This window comes from Quercus suber, unplaced genomic scaffold, assembly GCF_002906115.3.
Source record: "Quercus suber isolate HL8 unplaced genomic scaffold, Cork oak 2.0 scaffold_577, whole genome shotgun sequence".
Taxonomy (NCBI): domain Eukaryota; kingdom Viridiplantae; phylum Streptophyta; class Magnoliopsida; order Fagales; family Fagaceae; genus Quercus; species Quercus suber.
The window spans coordinates 262,288-279,940 of record NW_027070022.1 but is presented as its reverse complement, the minus strand read 5'-3'; the positions used below and the strand labels follow the sequence as shown (position 1 = coordinate 279,940).

Here is a 17,653-nt window from a genome sequence, read left to right as displayed (position 1 = left end):
CATCAATCAAGTTACGAAATTTTTTGTTTCTAAATCATGTTGATGTCAAAATATAATACTCTTTGGAATAAAAAATCGATCTTTTATTTATTTATTTATTTTTATCATATCTTTTATTTTAATTAAAAAGTCAATACTTTTTTATTTACTAGTCGAGGATAGTTTTAAAATTTTGTCTTTCTTTACTTGGAAAACAGAATTGTTAAACAATGTGTCCTCAGCAATATGATGAGGAACTATGCAATAAGTTATGGAGTCAATATGGACTATCAGCAAGGGCACAGAATCGGCCAGAAAGGCAAAATGTACAGGCATATGTAATTATAATGAGATAATCATTCACTACATGAAAAACAATGCCAGTACAGTTCAGGCACCACGACAAATTTGTTAGTGATATATGGCCTGTCTACCAATTTAGTGAGTGGATGTGACTGACCATGTAATGAAAGTCATTACATAGGCGATTGCAGATAGTAGCCATTGACACTGCATAAAGACCACCCAACCTTCAAGAAATGTATCTGATAGCTCTGAAAAACCACCTCAAAATGCCCGAACTAATATTGTAGAAAAAATCCCAGTTATGAGCTCAACAATTGTATCAAACATCTCCCAAAACTACCTCAAAATGCCTTAATTGACAGGCAAAGCTAAGAGCTATTACAAGTTACAGCCACAAGCAGTTCAAACTAGAGTCAAATGACGCTGCTTCAGAATTACACAGCCTGCACAGCATCACCCATATTGAGTACATATATATATATATATATTTTGATAAGTAATAAGTTCTATTGATATCAAAAAAGGGACACCCTAGTACACAGGGAGTGTACAAGGGGTCACCAATTCAAGTACAAAAATTACAAGAATCAAGGAACATATTGAGCACCTATATTAAAAGAATTATGCATTGATTGGGAAGTAAACTTCAGGAAACAAGGGACCAATCTATAAAGCTGAGAAAATGTTTGTTTTGGTAAGAGATGAAAACTTCGATACTCTCACTTTGATTACAGAAGTCTTTACAAAAGAAAGCTATAAGTCTAAATATGTACAAGATAACAGATTGCAACCCAGAGTGAGACAAGCATATTAATTGGCAATAAAAGTCGCCTTACTTTTCACATACTGACACGGTGACTAGGAAAGAATGAAAAAAGAAGAAGAAGAAGAAGCAAGGACAAGTGAATTATACCTTCCACTATAAATTTCTTCCATCCACATTAAAGGATTAAGTATCATGCTGTGTACATCAAACAGAACTTGTTGCAGATATCTTGTCATTGGTGATTGAGCTCATCTGCAATTGTTTTTCTAGCCTTTTTGCATAGTTCTTCTGGATCACTTCCTTCTATAGGCTTATGAATAACAACTTCGACAGAACCTAAATTTAAGATGCCCTCCATTCCTGCAGGCATGATTTTGCCAGTTCCCTTAAGGGTAATAGGTACTACTGGCACTTTGGTTTTTGCCGCAACACTGAATGCACCTTTCTACATATCACCATAAAAAAAAAATAATAATAATAATAAATTTCAGAGAAAACAATAGGGTTCTAATAGAACTCCTGAATCTCCCCTCAAGCATAGGTTTTATAAAAAAAAATTGAAAGTAATGCAAATTGAGAGAGGAGGAGCAGACTGGAGCCAAATAGGAAATAATTACTGCATAAATTGAAATTATCTAGAGATTGTTTACTTCAACTTGGAACTGCCATGGGGGTGACTCTTTTATATGCAGCAAGAAAAAGTACGAAAGCATGTCAAAGTACACATGCGTTATAAATATGATAGGACTCTAACCTATCCTCTATTTTGGTTGTAGAGAAAATGAAAGAATCAATTTTTTTTCTTCGTTTTTGTTCATGATCCTCAGCAACTAGACACTGCAGGTGAGTTTCCAGTTCTCGTTTCCCTATATGACCATATCAAATCAGTCCCAAAAGATTCCTGACGTGAACTCACCTTGAAAGTACCCAATTTTCCATCTTTACTCCGTGTTCCCTCAGGGAAGAAAAATACAGAGGCCCCCTTCTTTGTAAGATCCATGCATCGCTTAAGGCAGTCCTATATGAGAAAAATCCCAAAATTCAAATCTATAGTTTCAGAGCAAGACTAAGTTTACCCAGATGAAGAAAAAAAATTGTGATAAAACAGTTGTGGTACATTTCCATCTAACCTAGACATGCCAAATGAAGACAACTGCAATGAGAAACAATGTGAAAGAGTAAAGGAACTACCAACTGGCTTCTGCTGTCCATGCGCTTCAAAGGGATGACACCCAACAAAAACATGGCCCACCCAATAATGGGATAAAGGAATATTGAAGTCTTGCTGATGAACTTAAAGCTCCTTCCAAGAGTGAGAAGAGTATAGATGTCTAAAAAGCTCTGGTGGTTGGAAACATATACAGCAGGAATATCAGGAGGAGGCAGATTCTCCAATCCCTCATACTTAAATTTTATAAATGGAATGACAGTTAAAGTTGCCCAAATTTTGGCAATGAAATGCTGAGCTTTTCTTCGGTATCGATCAAACAAGAGTACAAATGGATGTACCAACAGCATCAGCAGAAACAGAAAGATGGCAGTGAAAGCAGTGACAACATAAAAACATATTCCTCTAACTTTTGAGCTCAACTTAGGTTCTGCACTTCAGAGATTTTAAAAGGAAACGGATTAGGCTATAAGCTTGAATATAAAGATGGAGAGTGTCTGAAAAAGGCAGAAAAGAAAAACCTGATAATGAGTAGCTGGCATCAGGGTACCCTGTTTCAGCAAGTTCAGATCTTACAACTATGTATCTGGATAATCTATTTTGATTGTAGACTTTATTATTAGAATAAGTTCTATTCAACTCTTCTTTTGGCTTAAAATAGTTCCACGATACACCGCCATCCTTCCTTGGAACGCATGAATACCTACTTTGAGCAGCTGTTAAAGAAAAAGAGCACAATCAAAAAGTTTAAAAGATTATGGCCACTAGATAAGGAATCAACTAAAAGAAGGAATAACAAACAGTTTGATACATTGTCTATAAAATCATGAAGATATATGTATAATTTGAGCAACAACTTTTTATGTGGTCATACTTAAAGCCAAAAAAATAAAAATAAAAAACAAAAGAAAATTTCAAGACATTTTTTGGCAAGGATTGGGACCAACATTGATTATTTCCACCACCCGCAAAAGCACAGAAACCAGGGAATCAGCTAACGAGGATAAGTAACAAAGTGGACATTTTAATCTGCTGTTCAGGTGACGAAGTAGAGTAGTTTGTAAGAGGAACAAATAGGAAGGACAATTGTGGGCTTGGGGCTACATTTTCTTAAATGGCAGTTCTTGAAAGTGCATCCATATGAAATTAAATATATATTCTTGTTATATGATCACACAACATAAGAATGAGAAAATAAACCACACATCATTATTTCTACAAACCATTACTGTAATTTTTAATATCACTCAACTCAATTAATCCTTAACCCCGACTAATTGAGGTCAGCTATGTTTGTCCTCTTAAGCCACTCAACTATATCAAGGGAAATTTTTGATAATATCACTGATTTCTAGTCCAAGAACTAATTTCATGATCCAGGTGGTTAAGAAAGAGATGGAGAATTGGCCACATCACCAATAGTAAACTTTCAACATAAATCTTAAACAATTAAAAAATGCCGCAAGTCATTAATCATTTATTTGGGTACAAAGCATATTTATAGTGTGCTTATATGATAGAGATACATTACTCACAGTTAGTTGAATTTCTCAAGACTGCCCGTTTATGTGGAAAGCAATGGGGATTAAGTCCTGTGTAAGTGCATGATTGCTGAAAGAAGGATCAAAAGCAACGAAATCATAAAACAAATTTCACAGAAAATAACAATAGCATCAAAGGCAGAGGAAAATTTTCATTTCTCAAAGTCGCTAGATAAATGTTTTTTTTTTTTTGGATAACAAATTTTATTAAAGAAGGCAATGTGTACTAGACGCATACATGATTAAACTCTAAAATCAAAATGATCAATCAAGTCAGTTGCACAAGCCATGCCTACCTATGCCATGTCTTCTTTCAACATCCCCATCAAAATATGTGACAAGCTTGATGCTTTAGCAAGACGATTGTGGTGGAAACCTAAGGCTTTGGATGGTAAGTTTGTTGCTTGGAAAGCTTGGGAAAAGCTTTGTCAACCTAAGTGCAAGGGAGGCCTTGGTTTTAAAAAAGCCAAGGATTGCAACAAAGCCCTCCTAGCAAAATTAGCTTGGATGGTAGCATCAAGGAGAGACAGTCTCTGCATGAGAATCCTAAGAGCAAAATATAAAGTCAATCATGATTGGCTACACGGAGATCCTCCTAAATATGCATCTCCAGTCTGGAAAGACATTGAAGGTGCCAAAGAGATCATAGTAAAAGGAGCTTGTTATCTCATTGGTGATGGAGTCTCAATCAATATATGGAAGGATCCGTGGGTCACTTGGATCCACAACTTCATCCCCAAACCAAGGATAGATATTTATGCTCTCTCGCCTTTGACGGTTTCACAGCTTATTGATTGCAAATCACGAAGTTGGAGAGCAAGCTTGGTAAAAAAATTGTTTGAGCCTACCTCAGCCCAAGCTATCCTCTCACTCCCAATTCCCTTCAATTTGAGAGCTGACAAACTAATCTGGTTACCTACTTCCAACGGAGCCTTTTAGGTTAAATCTGCCTATCGCACTTGCAACAACCAAGCCAATAACAATAACCATCCTGAAGTCCCATGGGGAAAGCTATGGAAGTTCAAGGCACCTGAGAGAAATAAAATGCTATTATGGAGAGTAAGTGTTAATGCTCTGCCCACTAGAGAGAACCTAATGTCCAGAGTTACTGTCAGTGATCCAAGCTGTGTTCTCTGTGGCAGTGAGATTGAATCATGCTGCCATTTGTTTGTGACCTGTCCAGTAGCTTGAGCACTTTGGCATTCTACCTGCTGGGGTTTTAAAACAAATGAAGCTAATCTCACCTCATGTGAGGACATCATCATGTTGGTTTTGAGCCCACCTAAGACAGCAAACACCTCTGCAACTCAATGGTCAATTTCTCTTACCATGGTATTCGTGCTAGAAGAGATTTGGAGCCTAAGAAATCATAAATTGCATAACAGAGGTAATATCGATATTCTGAAGGCTAGCAGGCAAATTCAAGCCAAATCTTTGGAGTTTCAATCCTTGATGGCAGCTGAGAACAGTAAACTAACAAGCTTATCCCACTTTACACGGGAACCTCCCCCTCAATCAAGATCAAGCTAGAGACTCTGATGGTAAGGTTATGAAGGTTTGGGCTAAATTGCATGAAAAGTGCTCCCCTCTCCAAGCCGAAGCTACTGCACTCTTATGGGCGGTTCGGATTGCTGCTAGCAAGCAACAGAGTCATGTCATTTTTGAGGGTGACTCTAAAGTTTGTTTTGAGCCCTTAATTTCTAGAGACCTCCCATCTGATTGGTCCATAAGTAACATCATTCGTAATATTATTAGTATCTCTGATTCTTGTCTTTGTTTTAGTTTTCGATGGGTTAAGCGGGTATGCAACTCTGTGGCTCATACAGCAGCAAAGCTTGCTAAACGCTCCAACATGTCTTTTTATTTCAATAATGATAATCTGCCTGCAGAACTTGTCTCTGCTTGTAAGGAAGACTATCCTCATGTTTCCCTTGTTTAATGTTAATAGAAGATTATCAAAAAAAGAAAAGAAAAAAGAAAGTAATCCTGACACTGACATCCACTCAAACAAAAATATGAAAAACAACAGTTTAAGGTCTAAAATAGTCGTCTCACATCCCACAATGCTTCAAGCGTTTCTTCCCCCTGTTTCAGTTCTAGTCCTTCTATGAAACGGTTTAGTAATAGGCTACCATATAAAAGCTTTATTATAATCAACAACATTGATATCTAGCAGTTTATTTTTAAGAGGGTAGTGTCTACCATTCTTTGTTTCTTGTTCCATTCACTGTTTTGACACCAAACAGCCATCAAAACATATTCAAGATCCAATCTTTTTCATTACCTCGACCCTTCAACATCAATCAATGAAGGCTTCAAGATCTCATCAAGAAATCTAATTTAGTGCCGAATTGGTAAAGATCCTACATAATCATTCTAGAACAGAACTTCTCAATTAACCAAAATCTCTAAAAATGCATTTCAATAATTTTTTTTCTTTGATAAGTAACTAACTGAAAAGCAATTCATATTAAAGCAACTAACAATTGAAAGCTTATTTCCTATCAAGAAAATGAAGAAATCCAATACAGTCTAACTTCCGCTAACACTGACAATTTCACTCACATCCTAATATTCTCTTTTTTTTTTTTCTGAGCAAGCAAACATAGGCTAAGGGTAAAGCGTAAAATTACCGGCAATAAAGATGAAGCAGTGGAAAGCCTCGAATCCTTGTAACCTGAAATTTGAAGCAACAAGAACGAGAGAGGGAGCAATTCAGTTCAGTTACACACAAATAAGTGTCACAGAGAGAGAGAGAGAGAGAGAGAGAAAAGGAGCGTACCAAAACGGTGTAGTATTGTAGTGGAAGAGTGGGAAACGACTTCCATAGATAGAAGAAAAAGAAAAAGAAAAACAAAAACTCTCTCTCTCTCTCTCTCTCTCTCTCTCTCAGTTCCGTATCTTCTTGCGTGTGTTTGTCAATCAGAAAATTCTCTGCCTTTTCTGTTTGGGTATGTTTGCGAGTTGGAGTTGGCGTGGGATTGACTAGGATTACTCTCTACTGTGTCTTCTTCTCCAATGCACCGCCTGTTTTTTTTTTTTTTTAATTGTTTCCTTTTTCTTTTCTTTTTTTCTTTTCTTTTTTTAATAATAAAAAAAAAGGGTTTTTTTATAAAATAACTACAAAACTCAAACAATATTATTAGTTAGGCAACGTTTCAAACATATTGTATTTCTAACAATTCGACTTCAGAGGAGTCGATTTCACTTTTCATATCGCCTATTTTTTGGGCCACGTAGATAGAGAAATCGAGTCCTTTATACTCATTTTTTATACATAGAAATCGACTTCAGTGGAGTTGATTTCAATACAAAGAAAACGACTCCACTGGAGTCGTTTTCTTTGTATTCAAACCGCCCAACAAACCTAGGCAGCAGCTTTAGTTGTCAACACAGAAGAAGCAAACGAACCACTGACGAGCAAGCAGGCGCTGCGCCGACGAAGCCAGGCGCGACGATCCCAGGCGCGACGACGAACCCAGGCGCCGACGAACCCAGGCGCGACGACGAACCCAGGCACCGACGAACCCAGGCGCGACGAACCCAGCAACACCGACGGCGAGGCGCGACGAATCCAGTCCGTTTTGGATTTGAAGGTTGTGATGTCGACGGCGAGGCGCGACGAATCCAGTCCGTTTTGGATTTGAAGGTTGTGACGTCGATGGCGAGGCGCGACGATTTGAAGGTCCGATTCTTTGAAGATTTGAAGGTCCGGTTTTTTGAATTTGTAAACAGTGAAATCGACTTCACCGAAGTCGATTTTTTTTGTATAAAAAATAACTACAAAAGACTCGATTTCTTTATCTACGTGGCCCAAAAAGTAGGCGATATGAATAGTAAAATCGACTCTTCTGAAGTTGAATTGTTAGAAATGCAATATGTTTGAAACGTTGCCTAACTAATAATATTGTTTGGGTTTTGTAGTTATTTTTTTAAAAAACCCTAAAAAAAGAATCTTTTTTGACAAATTTTAAAAAAAAAATCTATTAATAGAAAACAAAGAACAAAAAAAATTTGGGTGAAAATAAAACATGAACAAGGAATTCATTAAAAACATTTAGAAGATAATAATGAAAATATTCTTAATCAAATAAATATTATTTAATTAATGTTTAAATATAATAAATAAAATAAAAGGTCTCGCTTGAAGCTTTCGCTTTATAGGCCTCAAAATTGGTTGATATGTCCTAGCACTCACTAATAGGGAACACTTAAACCTAAGACCAAAGTCTTGTTGACTTAAGTCCATAATTGCTAGGCCATTTGCCATGTTGGCATTTTGTATCGAATGTATTAACGCTCTTGTGGGGCTTGACGATTTGCTAACTCCAGCCCACTTTATGTCAAGCCCAAAGGCCCATGCCAAGAAGGTAGAAACGTCCGAGGACGAAAGAAGAAATCCCAGGTCCCCAAGAAACTTAGCCGATGACGATCCTGTCCTTGGCCAGCTGAAATCATAGAAGGAAAGAGAAGCACGCTATCAAAGGCAACCTCCCGAAGCGTCCCAAGAAAGAGACAAGTACAATGGATCCGCTATGAAAGCATGGTGGAGGAGCGATTCCAGGAGGAACTGTCATCTCCACATTAAATGCCCACAACTAACATTCTGGCCGCATTAATGAGGAAATGACCCCTGAACAGTGTTGTCCAGGTCGCTGCATCTCACAGAAAGCTGAGGAATGTAGCTGATGGGACATGCACTCAAGTAGTAACCTGCATGATCAATAGATGGAGGGCCAAGATTAACTAAGAGGGAGTATATAATATAAAGAAGTCCTCTATAAAAGGGGGGAGGGCACTTAGAAGCACAAAATACTATAGTAATTAGTATCAACTTAGAGACCTGTGTAATCGGATATTGAGAAAAGCAATAAGAACTACAAACCCTTCAGTTGAGAGCCGAGAACAGACTTTCACACTTTAAATCCGTTTCCTAATTATTTAACCCACTCATAACCATGTTTAGTTGTTGTAATCCTCACTAAGGCATAGTTCTTACACCAATTCTCTACAAATTCATTGTATTGGGCTAGTTGAGTTTGAATTCATTCATCCAAAGAGCAGAAGTGCTCGAACCCAGTCTCTACAACTCTATTTGTTTCGGTGAAAAACCTTATGTAAGGATAGTTTTTTTGTATTTTTCAGTGTTTGGTAGGATCAGAAAAAATAACTTAAAAGAAAACTATTTTTAGTCAACATAAAAAATATGATTTATTTTTGGAGATTATTTTCTACTAATTTTTTTTTTGAAAAATAACTCTATTTCACAGTAAGCTAAGTAAGAGAAGTTAAGATATTGTTTTTCAACTCATTTAAGGTACCAACACATGAAAAAATGAGATAATTTTATAGAAAATCTTTTTTAAAAAATGACTCATTTTCTAAAAAACATCATCAATAAAACAAACAAAATGTGAATTCCATATTAAATAATAACAATAAAAATGAGTAACTAATATAACATAATCCACATCATTCTCATTGCGGTGCCGAAGGTGTTATCTCCCCCCACATTTTGGTCATTGTCTATAGCTTTATCTCTTTTACACTTCCTCTATGATATGTTGTCTCTCTTTCTATTTTTCTCTAATGTGCATAGGTTTGAGTTTCATCAATACAGCACAGTCAATACTGAGCTAGGCCATGCCACAGAGTCCAAAAGTTTAATCAATTTTAACAATATGATTTTTCTATACTCCAATACAAAGAAAATCTCTCCATTATTGAATATGTCATCCCACAAATGCTTAGTAATTTGCATAAATTAACATCAGAGTGTGACACAAATCAAATATATAGTTATCTTACACAAACTAGAAGATAAGATTGCTCTGAAAATATACATTCAAAGGTAACAGATCAAAAGAAAATCAAATCAGATCCAAGTTGCAGAGAATATCATCGGCCCAGCAAGGCGACACAATCCTTCTGTACTGTCTGCGAAAGGTTGAAATCAAAAAGCTCACACCGTATAGGCATCTCTATCTCATAGAAGGGATTCTTCAGCACATAATCTGTGTACAATTCATAGATGACTTTCAAGAGAGCTTCCATCTGCTGTGTCCTAGGCTCACAGACCACAAAGAACTTTGTCCCTGCCAAAGAAGCAATTATTCTTTTAAAGTCAAAAATTTCCAGAGAGAACATCAAATACATGCTCATTATTTAAGAGAAACTCAGGTTAAATTTCACTTCCAAAGTGTATAGTACATTGTAGTAAAACCCAATCATACTCCTATACTCATGAAAGAGCATTTCAACTCAATATCGTGAAGCTCACATAGCAGACACAAGAGCCCCATATAAATGCAAGAGCAAAACATACCAGCATTGAAGCAGATGACAAATCTTTAATAAAGTAAATATTATTATTGGTCAATTTCAAATTATACGGATAATATCTAACTAATAGGTTGTTACAGTAAAAAATTTATGAATGCTATAGCAATCAAAATTTGACCAAAATTAAAATTTAGAAGTTATGAAGTGGACCTCATATCATGCATCTTACCCTGTTAACAAATGGTAATAGAACAAACAAAATTGTAGACATAATCACATAACAACAGTTCACTATGAAGTAGAGCATGGGGTAAAAGAGCTCTCTTTGATATGGAAAATTGCACTAAGGCCCCCGAACTTTCATGTTGTTGCACTAACACCCTCCTCTCTCTCTTTTCGGCCAATTTTGTACAGTCAACTTTGATACTTTATCAAATAGGCCCCTTATGTCAATACTCCATCCATTTGGGGAACAAATGGGTCCTATGTGTGCCTAGACTTTTGGAGCCAAATTGTGAAAAAGGGCCTGGGGGGAGCACAGAGAAAACCATCCAAAATGCGAAAATCAGGTCTGCCGTGAAGGAAAAAAAAAACATCATGAAACAAAAGTGAAGAAAGAGTGAAGAAACGAATGAAGCTAGATCTTCATTGAAATTATTGCTAGTGAAATTGTCACCAGCCCTTTTTTGAATCCCATTCTCAAGGCACGTTCTCTATTTTCTCAATCTTTTTTTAATTTTTTTAAAAATGAACTTTTATTATTTGTTTGGTTAGTGGGGAATCACTGAGAGCTTTGAAGACTGTACTGACACCTCTTCCTTCTTCCTCGTACAAGAATGCTTTTTAGAATAACGCTCACATTGTCTGGAGAGGCCATGACCCTTTGATTTTTTTTTTTTGGTAATCCATGATTGTGAGGAACCCTCAAGATTTCAGGTCTGTTAATCAAAATTGTCGACATATCTAGGTTAGGAGCGGTGGAACCTCCAGAATTTGTTTGGGTTTTTTGTTTTTTGTTTCTTGTACAGCTATATGTGGGAATTCTGGATGCATTAGAGTAAAGTGTGGAAGAGATTGCTGTTAGATAAGAAGGAAAGAAATAAGAAGGTGTTTGAGTTTGTTTAACCCTGCAAATAGTGAAGAAACATGCTATTTATTCAAATTTTAGAACAAGGTGTAAAAAAAAAAAAAAAAAAAAAAAAAAAAAAAAAAAAAAAAAAAAAAAAAAAAAGGTGGCGTGGAATTGTATACCTGTTTTAAGTTTAACTGCATACTCCATGGGTCTAGCTTCATTCAATTCTTCACTTTTTTGTTCATCCTCTGCCCATTCTTCATTGCTTCACATTTGATTCATGCGATTTTGTTTTTTTCCTTCACAGCAGATCTAATTTTGGCATTTGGGATGGTTTCTCTATGTTTCCTGCCTTTTTTCATGATTTGGAGCTAAAAGATTAGGAATATGTGAGACCCACATGTTCTCTCCGTTAGATAAAGGACAGAACATTGGCAGAAAGGACCTATTTGGTACAGAGTTACCATACCAAAGTAGCTGGGAAAAAGAAGAAGAAAAGAGGGTCTTAGTGCAATCTATCCTTTTTTGTGTATGAGCAACTCCTAAACGTTTTATCATGCTCAAAAGTGGCTCTTAATCCACCGACATCATAAGAGGTGATCTCATTAGTGAAAAAGTAAACAGTTGGAAGCTCAAATCTCCCTTGAAATAAAATATCATCAACACTCCAATTTTCCCTCCATACTTGAAAGGAGATCCATAATGAACTGATTTCACAGACCATGGGATAAATAAACAAAGAGGCACCATATTGTCATAAATATTTGATATCAACTTGCAATATAAAGGTTGCTAACTAAAATCTTTATATTCTAGCATGTCAGAGCATAAATTTCTCTATACAATTTAGTTTCATTTTGTTATAATCATAAAAATGGCGGCAATGCTTGACATAAATTCACGACTATCAATGTCAAAACGTACCAGTCCACATCCATGGAGGCTTACCAGATATGCAACATCTAGGTACAAATAAGTCTTTTTAGCTCTTATATGCACAATTATAAAATATTTTTCATATCTTGACACTCTCAAAATTACAACCTTTTTTTGTTTAGATCAGTAAAGTCGTGGCCCCAAGGGACATGTACAAACTTAAAATTGCTATGCTTAATACAAAATTGTATGAGTAACAAAAACTTAACACTGATATGCAACGATCAGTTGAGGTTTATTAGATTAACAACATACAGATTAGCAATAACTATGCTTAGCTTGTTGTATCCAAGTCATAAATTTTTTTCACATGTTCAAGGGTGATAAGTTAATATCGAAATGTACCAGTGAGTGATTGGAAGCAATGGAGATCAAATGTGTCGGCTTCGAGAAGCTCAATGCCCGAACAACCTGCAACTGGCGATAACTGCTGAGAGATTGCGTGCATTGAGTGCCATAAACTTGCAACCCGCAAGCTATCATTTGTGTCCATCCTTCCAGCAGACCCATAATCCTAATTGTCAAACACACACACACACACACAGAGATTTCATCAGACAAGCCCTATTTCCAATTAACAATATCCACTCTTTTCTATGAAAAATAAAACAAATTTCCAGGAAATATCCATTAGTACTACCGATCCAGAATCCTATTATTCCTTCACACACACACACACACAAGTAACATGTTTTATTAGAAAAATAAAGAACACCAAGTACACTGGATTTATGCTAGATGTTTATCACATCTAAAGCTTTAAAAGTACAATGATCAAGAAACTAATATAAGATTGAGAAAGAGATACTCCAGGAGGCTTATTATGTCATGACATATATAAACAGGATCAATCTACAACTAGTGTAACTCTTTACAAGTGCAATTCTTTTGGAAAATCGGAATTTATCTGCGAAAGGAAATGAACAGCCACTCATTCATCAGACCCATGATCCAAAGTTTCTATTTTTTTTTTTCAAAAAGAGAAAGCTAAACATTTCCAATATTCAAATCACTAACACACAGCTTTTCTCCATGGTAAATCGGGAAAAAAAAAGTACCACATACCCATCGGTTTGATTTCGAGTTGCAAATTCCTAGAAGTGAAAAGGCCAAGTCTTTCTCAGTCCCCAAATTCCATTTGACTCGTTTTGTTTTTCCCACATATTCTCAGCCACCAAACATAGCATATACAACCCCATTCAGTTTTCTATCATCTCCACATTTTCAGCTTTTTATAAGGTGAATGTTTGTGTATATAAAACAAAAAAACAAAAAAAAAAATGAAACTTTCTCGGGAAACAAACTGAAAATTATACACAAAAATACATAAACATTTACCTTGTAGAAAATCAAGCCACCTGATTTGTTGATGATGTAGAGGCTGTAAATTGCTGCCATTTCAAAGGGCAATTTGGGAATATGATAAACTTTTGAGAAAGATAAATCAAGAAGACCGATGATGAAGCAGATTAATGGATCAGCAGAGTTAGATCCGAATGCTGTTTCGAAGAGTGGTGGATGGGACTCAGGAATTGAATAGAGAAAATGATATACTTGATGCGTTGAGGAACATCTGGCCTATTAGCTCAGCTGGTTAGAGCGTCGTGCTAATAACGCGAAGGTCGCAGGTTCGAGACCTGCATGGGCCATTCTATCCAATTTACAAAATTGACTTTTGCAGTTAATACAAAAATATTTTACAAAGTTTTTATTTTATTTTAATTCTTAACAATAATACCAATATTAATATTGTAGGGTCCGTTTTTGCAGCCCAAGCCCAAAAAAGTATGGGTCCTTGGCCCACCGAGCCCAAAACAATAAATTTTGTAGAGAGTGGGTGAAAGAGCTATACTTTTTTGGGCTTGGGCTGCAAAAACGGACCCTACAATTGGCGCCGTCTGTGGGGAGAGCTTGTGCAAGAGTGAAAACAACAGTTGATGATGGCAGAACAAGGTGAACAGCAAGCAGAATCCAGGGCATCTCAACACGTGGACCATTTCGCCCGCCAAGAGAAGAGACAAAATCGTGAGGGTAGCATACATACAGTGCGCCTTAGCCAGGGCCAATCGCAGAGCGGAAGTCACATGTCCCATGCAAAGAAGAACCGCGACTTGCAACTGGAAATAGAAAAACTAAAGAGAGAGCTGCGCCATGCAAAGAGGAGACGGGCTTCCTCATACTCTGAGGATGATCTTGATGATGAGCAGGATGTCTCTTATCAGCACAAATCCAAGACACCAGCCAGCGAGTCCTACACTTGTGAGGAGGAATCCCATCGCAAGAGACAACGTAGAAGTCCATCACACGAGGACATGGAGAATGATGCCATGAACAGAGCTCTGAACCAGATATCTAAGTCGCCCTTCACGCGTAGGATAGAGGAGGCTAGACTTCCTCGGCGCTTCAACCAGCCAACGTTTACCATCTATAATGGTAAGACTGACCCCGTGGAGCATGTGAGTCATTTTAATCAAAAGATGGCTGTCTACGCCAGAGACGAAGCCCTGATGTGCAAGGTTTTCCCTTCCAGTATGGGGCCTGTGGCCATGAGGTAGTTTGACGGCTTGAAGGCAGGCTCCATCAACTCCTTCAAAGAGCTCACTCAGGCATTCGGTTCCCGTTTTGTCACCTGCCGAAGAGCGGCCAGACCTGTCTCTTCCCTGCTATCTTTGTTCATGCAGGAAGGTGAATCCTTGAAGGCATATTCTTATAGGTACTGGGAGATGTTCAATGAGGTGGAAGGTAACAATGATGCAATGGCCCTCAGTACATTCAAGCTCGGCCTCCCTACTGATCACGGTTTGAGGGCATCTCTATCTGGCAAACCGGTCGCAAACGTGCGTCAGCTAATGGACCGAAAAAAGAGAGAGAGGAAGGAGATATTTGATTCCTGTAACTCCAGATATTGTAATCCTAAATGATCAATGAAAAGCTCTTCTTCGGACATAGCACTCATACTAGTCCGAGAACACATTAATCCAAATCTTCCCATTAGCATTGCTGTTTGATATTGTTATTTTCATTATTAGCCTAGCTCTTTCACCCACTCTCTACAAAATTTATTGTTTTGGGCTCGGTGGGCCAAGGACCCATACTTTTTTGGGCTTGGGCTGCAAAAACGGACCCTACAAATATAAACACATCTTACAATTTTTTTTTTTTTTTAAAATTCTTAACAATATCAAGTTGATAAGGTGATAGTTGTGATTGGTGTAATGTTGCTTCCAACTTTTTTTTATAAATTTTTAAGGTGATTAGTGTAACATTGCTTCCATATTCATGTTAGAAAATGATGCTCTCCATTTAAAATGAATCAATTTTTTTTATTTTGAATATATATTACCATTTTTATTGTAAACCAACTTTGAGTGTAACTTTCTAGTGGAATGGAAAGTATCATCTTCATTGAGTTCACTATTAGCACTGTTTTTATTGCACACCAACTATTGTGAATTAAACTTAGAACTCAATTGGTACATTGTACCAAAGAATTACGTGGAAACATGAATTAATAATTTAAGGAATACAAGAAATTATAATGTGGTAAATACTATCATCTATTTATTTGGTGATGACACAAAAATGTAATTATGCTAATATATTCCAAGGTTTGACAAACATGATAAGATGATGGAATGAAATCGTATTTAATTCAAATTTCTCTTGGAAAAAAAACAAAATTATATTGGTATGATTTTTAAGGACCTTTTTGAACTCACCTTATTGATAATGACCAATTTAGGGGAGCTTACTCAGGGTCTGTTTGATTTGGGGTGAAAAAGTGGGGGAAAAGAAAAGATTTTAATTTCTCTCATTTTTGTTTGGTTGGGAGTGGAAAAGTGGAGGATAGAAAAAATGAGTTTGTATAAATTTATTTATATACCTTTATTAAAAAATGATGCCCAATTAAAACAAAAAAAGTGACCAAAAAAAAAAAAAAAATACAATCACCCAAATTTATTAAAAAATACTAGCCTCTGAGCACACGCTCACGCGCGTGCTCAGAGGCTTTTCTATTTTTTGGGTAAGGGTTAGTTTAGAACATTTATTATAATTTGGGATTATTATATTTTTTAATCACAAAAAAAACCTAGGGGTGTGATGAGTATTATGTGTGGTGAAATAATTTTTCATCACACCCCTAGATTTTTTTGTGATTGAAAAATATAATAATCTCAAATTATAATAAATGTTCTAAACTAACCCTTACCCAAAAAATAGAAAAGTCTCTGAGCACGCGCGTGAGCGCGTGCTCAGAGGCTAGTATAAATATGAATGATATTATTGAACAAATTATAATAACTTAAAAACAAAATTAAAAATAAAATTAAGTTGCAATTAATCCAAACCTTTTACCTTGTTCTTGATTTGCACATTATCATGAATATTACCAAAAAAATAAAAATCATGAGCATCACATATGCTAGTTGGTTCAAATTGCACCACACTTTCAAGGTAGCAATTTATTTTTGGGATTTTCAAACCCTTGAAAAGAATCATTGCAAAACATTGTAAAAGATTTGTGAGGAAAATTTAAAAACAATAAATGTATTTTTTTTTTAACACCATCTCCTACTATAGGAGGTGCATTTGAAGCCAAACCTTCTGTAACAAAGGACCCAACACTCATAAGTAGTAAAATTTGCTAAAGTTACATTTAAAAAGTTCACACTATCAATGCGCCATGATCCAAAACTTGTTTCTCATTTACACGCTGCTACTACGTTTCTAATCTTCATTTCCAGATATTGCTGAGTATCTTTTCACTTTCTTTTTCACTCTTGTTAATGGTGCAAGCTAAAGAGCCATCTTTCAACATACTCATCCACTAACTATAAAAGTAAAAACATCCAATTTGGTGAATACTAAATTACTAATACCCATGAAACTAATGAAACAGTTAAAGAAGTGAAAAGAAAAAGGTTTCAAAAAAACACTTACCAAAGCTCGTTAGGATTTTGGAGCCAAACATGGGAAAATCATCTTTATTTTAGTGGAGCACCATTTTTTTTTAATGCATGGTAGCACCTTTTGTTTTGTTGCTACGTGCCTTTATTTATTTATTTATTTTTGTGCTTAAAAAATATACTAATCTCAAATTTTAATGGATATGATTTTTAAGTACCACATATTTTACATCTAAATAAAAGTTGAAAGAAATTGGATTATTCAATAGGAAGAGATCTAATCCCTTCTCATCTATCATGTGTTTAAACCATTAAAGTGGTTTTTTTTTTTTTTAATTAAAAGAAAAAGGTAAACGAAGCTATAAGCCTATAAGCACTTTTTTTGTGATTGAAAAATATAATAATCTCAATTTATAATAAATGCAAAGAATTAGCCAGAATTAAGAAATAATTTTTAGAGCATATGACTGAACAAAACCGATCCATTTTTGAGACTTTCAATAAATAAATGGATACAGCACCCCCCCCCCACCCACCAGAAGAAAAAAAAAAAAAAAAAAAGACAAAAATCGATTAATTGGATCAAAAGTTTTGCACCAATTTTTTTTTTTTTTGGCTCTATTTGGTTGCAGAGAATCTAGTTTTAAAGAGATTCAAAAGAAAAATAGATTAAAAAAAAAAAAAAAAGAACTCACG

General features: G+C 35.9%; 2 protein-coding genes and 1 non-coding gene across 8 annotated transcripts; 1 reads left to right on the top strand and 2 right to left on the bottom strand.

Moving 5' to 3' along the window:
* Nucleotides 1-288: 288 nt before the first annotated feature.
* On the bottom strand, nt 289-6,757 carry LOC112024249 (1-acyl-sn-glycerol-3-phosphate acyltransferase BAT2, chloroplastic). Of its 3 annotated transcripts, none has more exons than XR_010625436.1 (8): nt 6,543-6,757; nt 6,394-6,437; nt 3,755-3,830; nt 2,741-2,935; nt 2,243-2,649; nt 1,968-2,069; nt 1,199-1,496; nt 289-755 (listed from the first exon to the last, which is right to left on the bottom strand). XR_010625436.1 is itself a non-coding variant. In XM_065764673.1 (7 exons), the coding sequence occupies exons 1-7, from the start codon at nt 6,586-6,588 to the stop codon at nt 1,284-1,286; spliced, it is 1,083 nt and encodes a 360-aa protein (XP_065620745.1). In that variant the 5' UTR covers nt 6,589-6,757; the 3' UTR covers nt 918-1,283. The 3 variants fall into 3 exon arrangements, 1 of the variants encoding a protein (XP_065620745.1); XR_010625435.1 differs by having other exon boundaries at nt 289-728; XM_065764673.1 differs by lacking the exon at nt 289-755 and having other exon boundaries at nt 918-1,496.
* Nucleotides 6,758-9,461: 2,704 nt separating this feature from the next.
* On the bottom strand, nt 9,462-13,656 carry LOC112022575 (uncharacterized). Of its 4 annotated transcripts, none has more exons than XM_065764676.1 (4): nt 13,389-13,503; nt 13,116-13,257; nt 12,396-12,564; nt 9,462-9,855 (listed from the first exon to the last, which is right to left on the bottom strand). In XM_065764676.1, exons 3-4 carry the CDS (start codon nt 12,541-12,543, stop codon nt 9,659-9,661), a joined length of 345 nt encoding a protein of 114 aa, XP_065620748.1. In that variant the 5' UTR covers nt 12,544-12,564; nt 13,116-13,257; nt 13,389-13,503; the 3' UTR covers nt 9,462-9,658. The 4 variants fall into 4 exon arrangements, with proteins under 4 accessions (XP_065620748.1, XP_065620746.1, XP_065620747.1 ...); XM_065764674.1 differs by having other exon boundaries at nt 13,116-13,278; nt 13,389-13,455; XM_065764675.1 differs by having other exon boundaries at nt 13,116-13,264; nt 13,389-13,454.
* Nucleotides 13,626-13,699, top strand: TRNAI-AAU (transfer RNA isoleucine (anticodon AAU)). The gene has a single exon. It is a non-coding gene; the product is annotated as a tRNA-Ile (tRNA).
* Nucleotides 13,700-17,653: the final 3,954 nt, after the last annotated feature.

Excerpts from the sequence above, each read along its gene's own strand:
- LOC112022575 (XM_024055191.2), bottom strand. The coding sequence starts at position 13,448 with ATGGCAGCAATTTACAGCCTCTACATCATCAACAAATCAGGTGGCTTG. Across the intron at positions 12,565-13,388 it reads GTGGCTTGATTTTCTACAAG|GATTATGGGTCTGCTGGAAG; the intron begins GTAAATGTTTAT and ends TTTGACAATTAG. Across the intron at positions 9,856-12,395 it reads TTGCTTCCAATCACTCACTG|GGACAAAGTTCTTTGTGGTC; the intron begins GTACATTTCGAT and ends CTTCTTTGGCAG.
- LOC112024249 (XM_065764673.1), bottom strand. The coding sequence starts at position 6,588 with ATGGAAGTCGTTTCCCACTCTTCCACTACAATACTACACCGTTTTG. Across the intron at positions 2,070-2,242 it reads TGGACAGCAGAAGCCAGTTG|GACTGCCTTAAGCGATGCAT; the intron begins GTAGTTCCTTTA and ends TTTCTCATATAG. Across the intron at positions 1,497-1,967 it reads GAAAATTGGGTACTTTCAAG|AAAGGTGCATTCAGTGTTGC; the intron begins GTGAGTTCACGT and ends GGTGATATGTAG.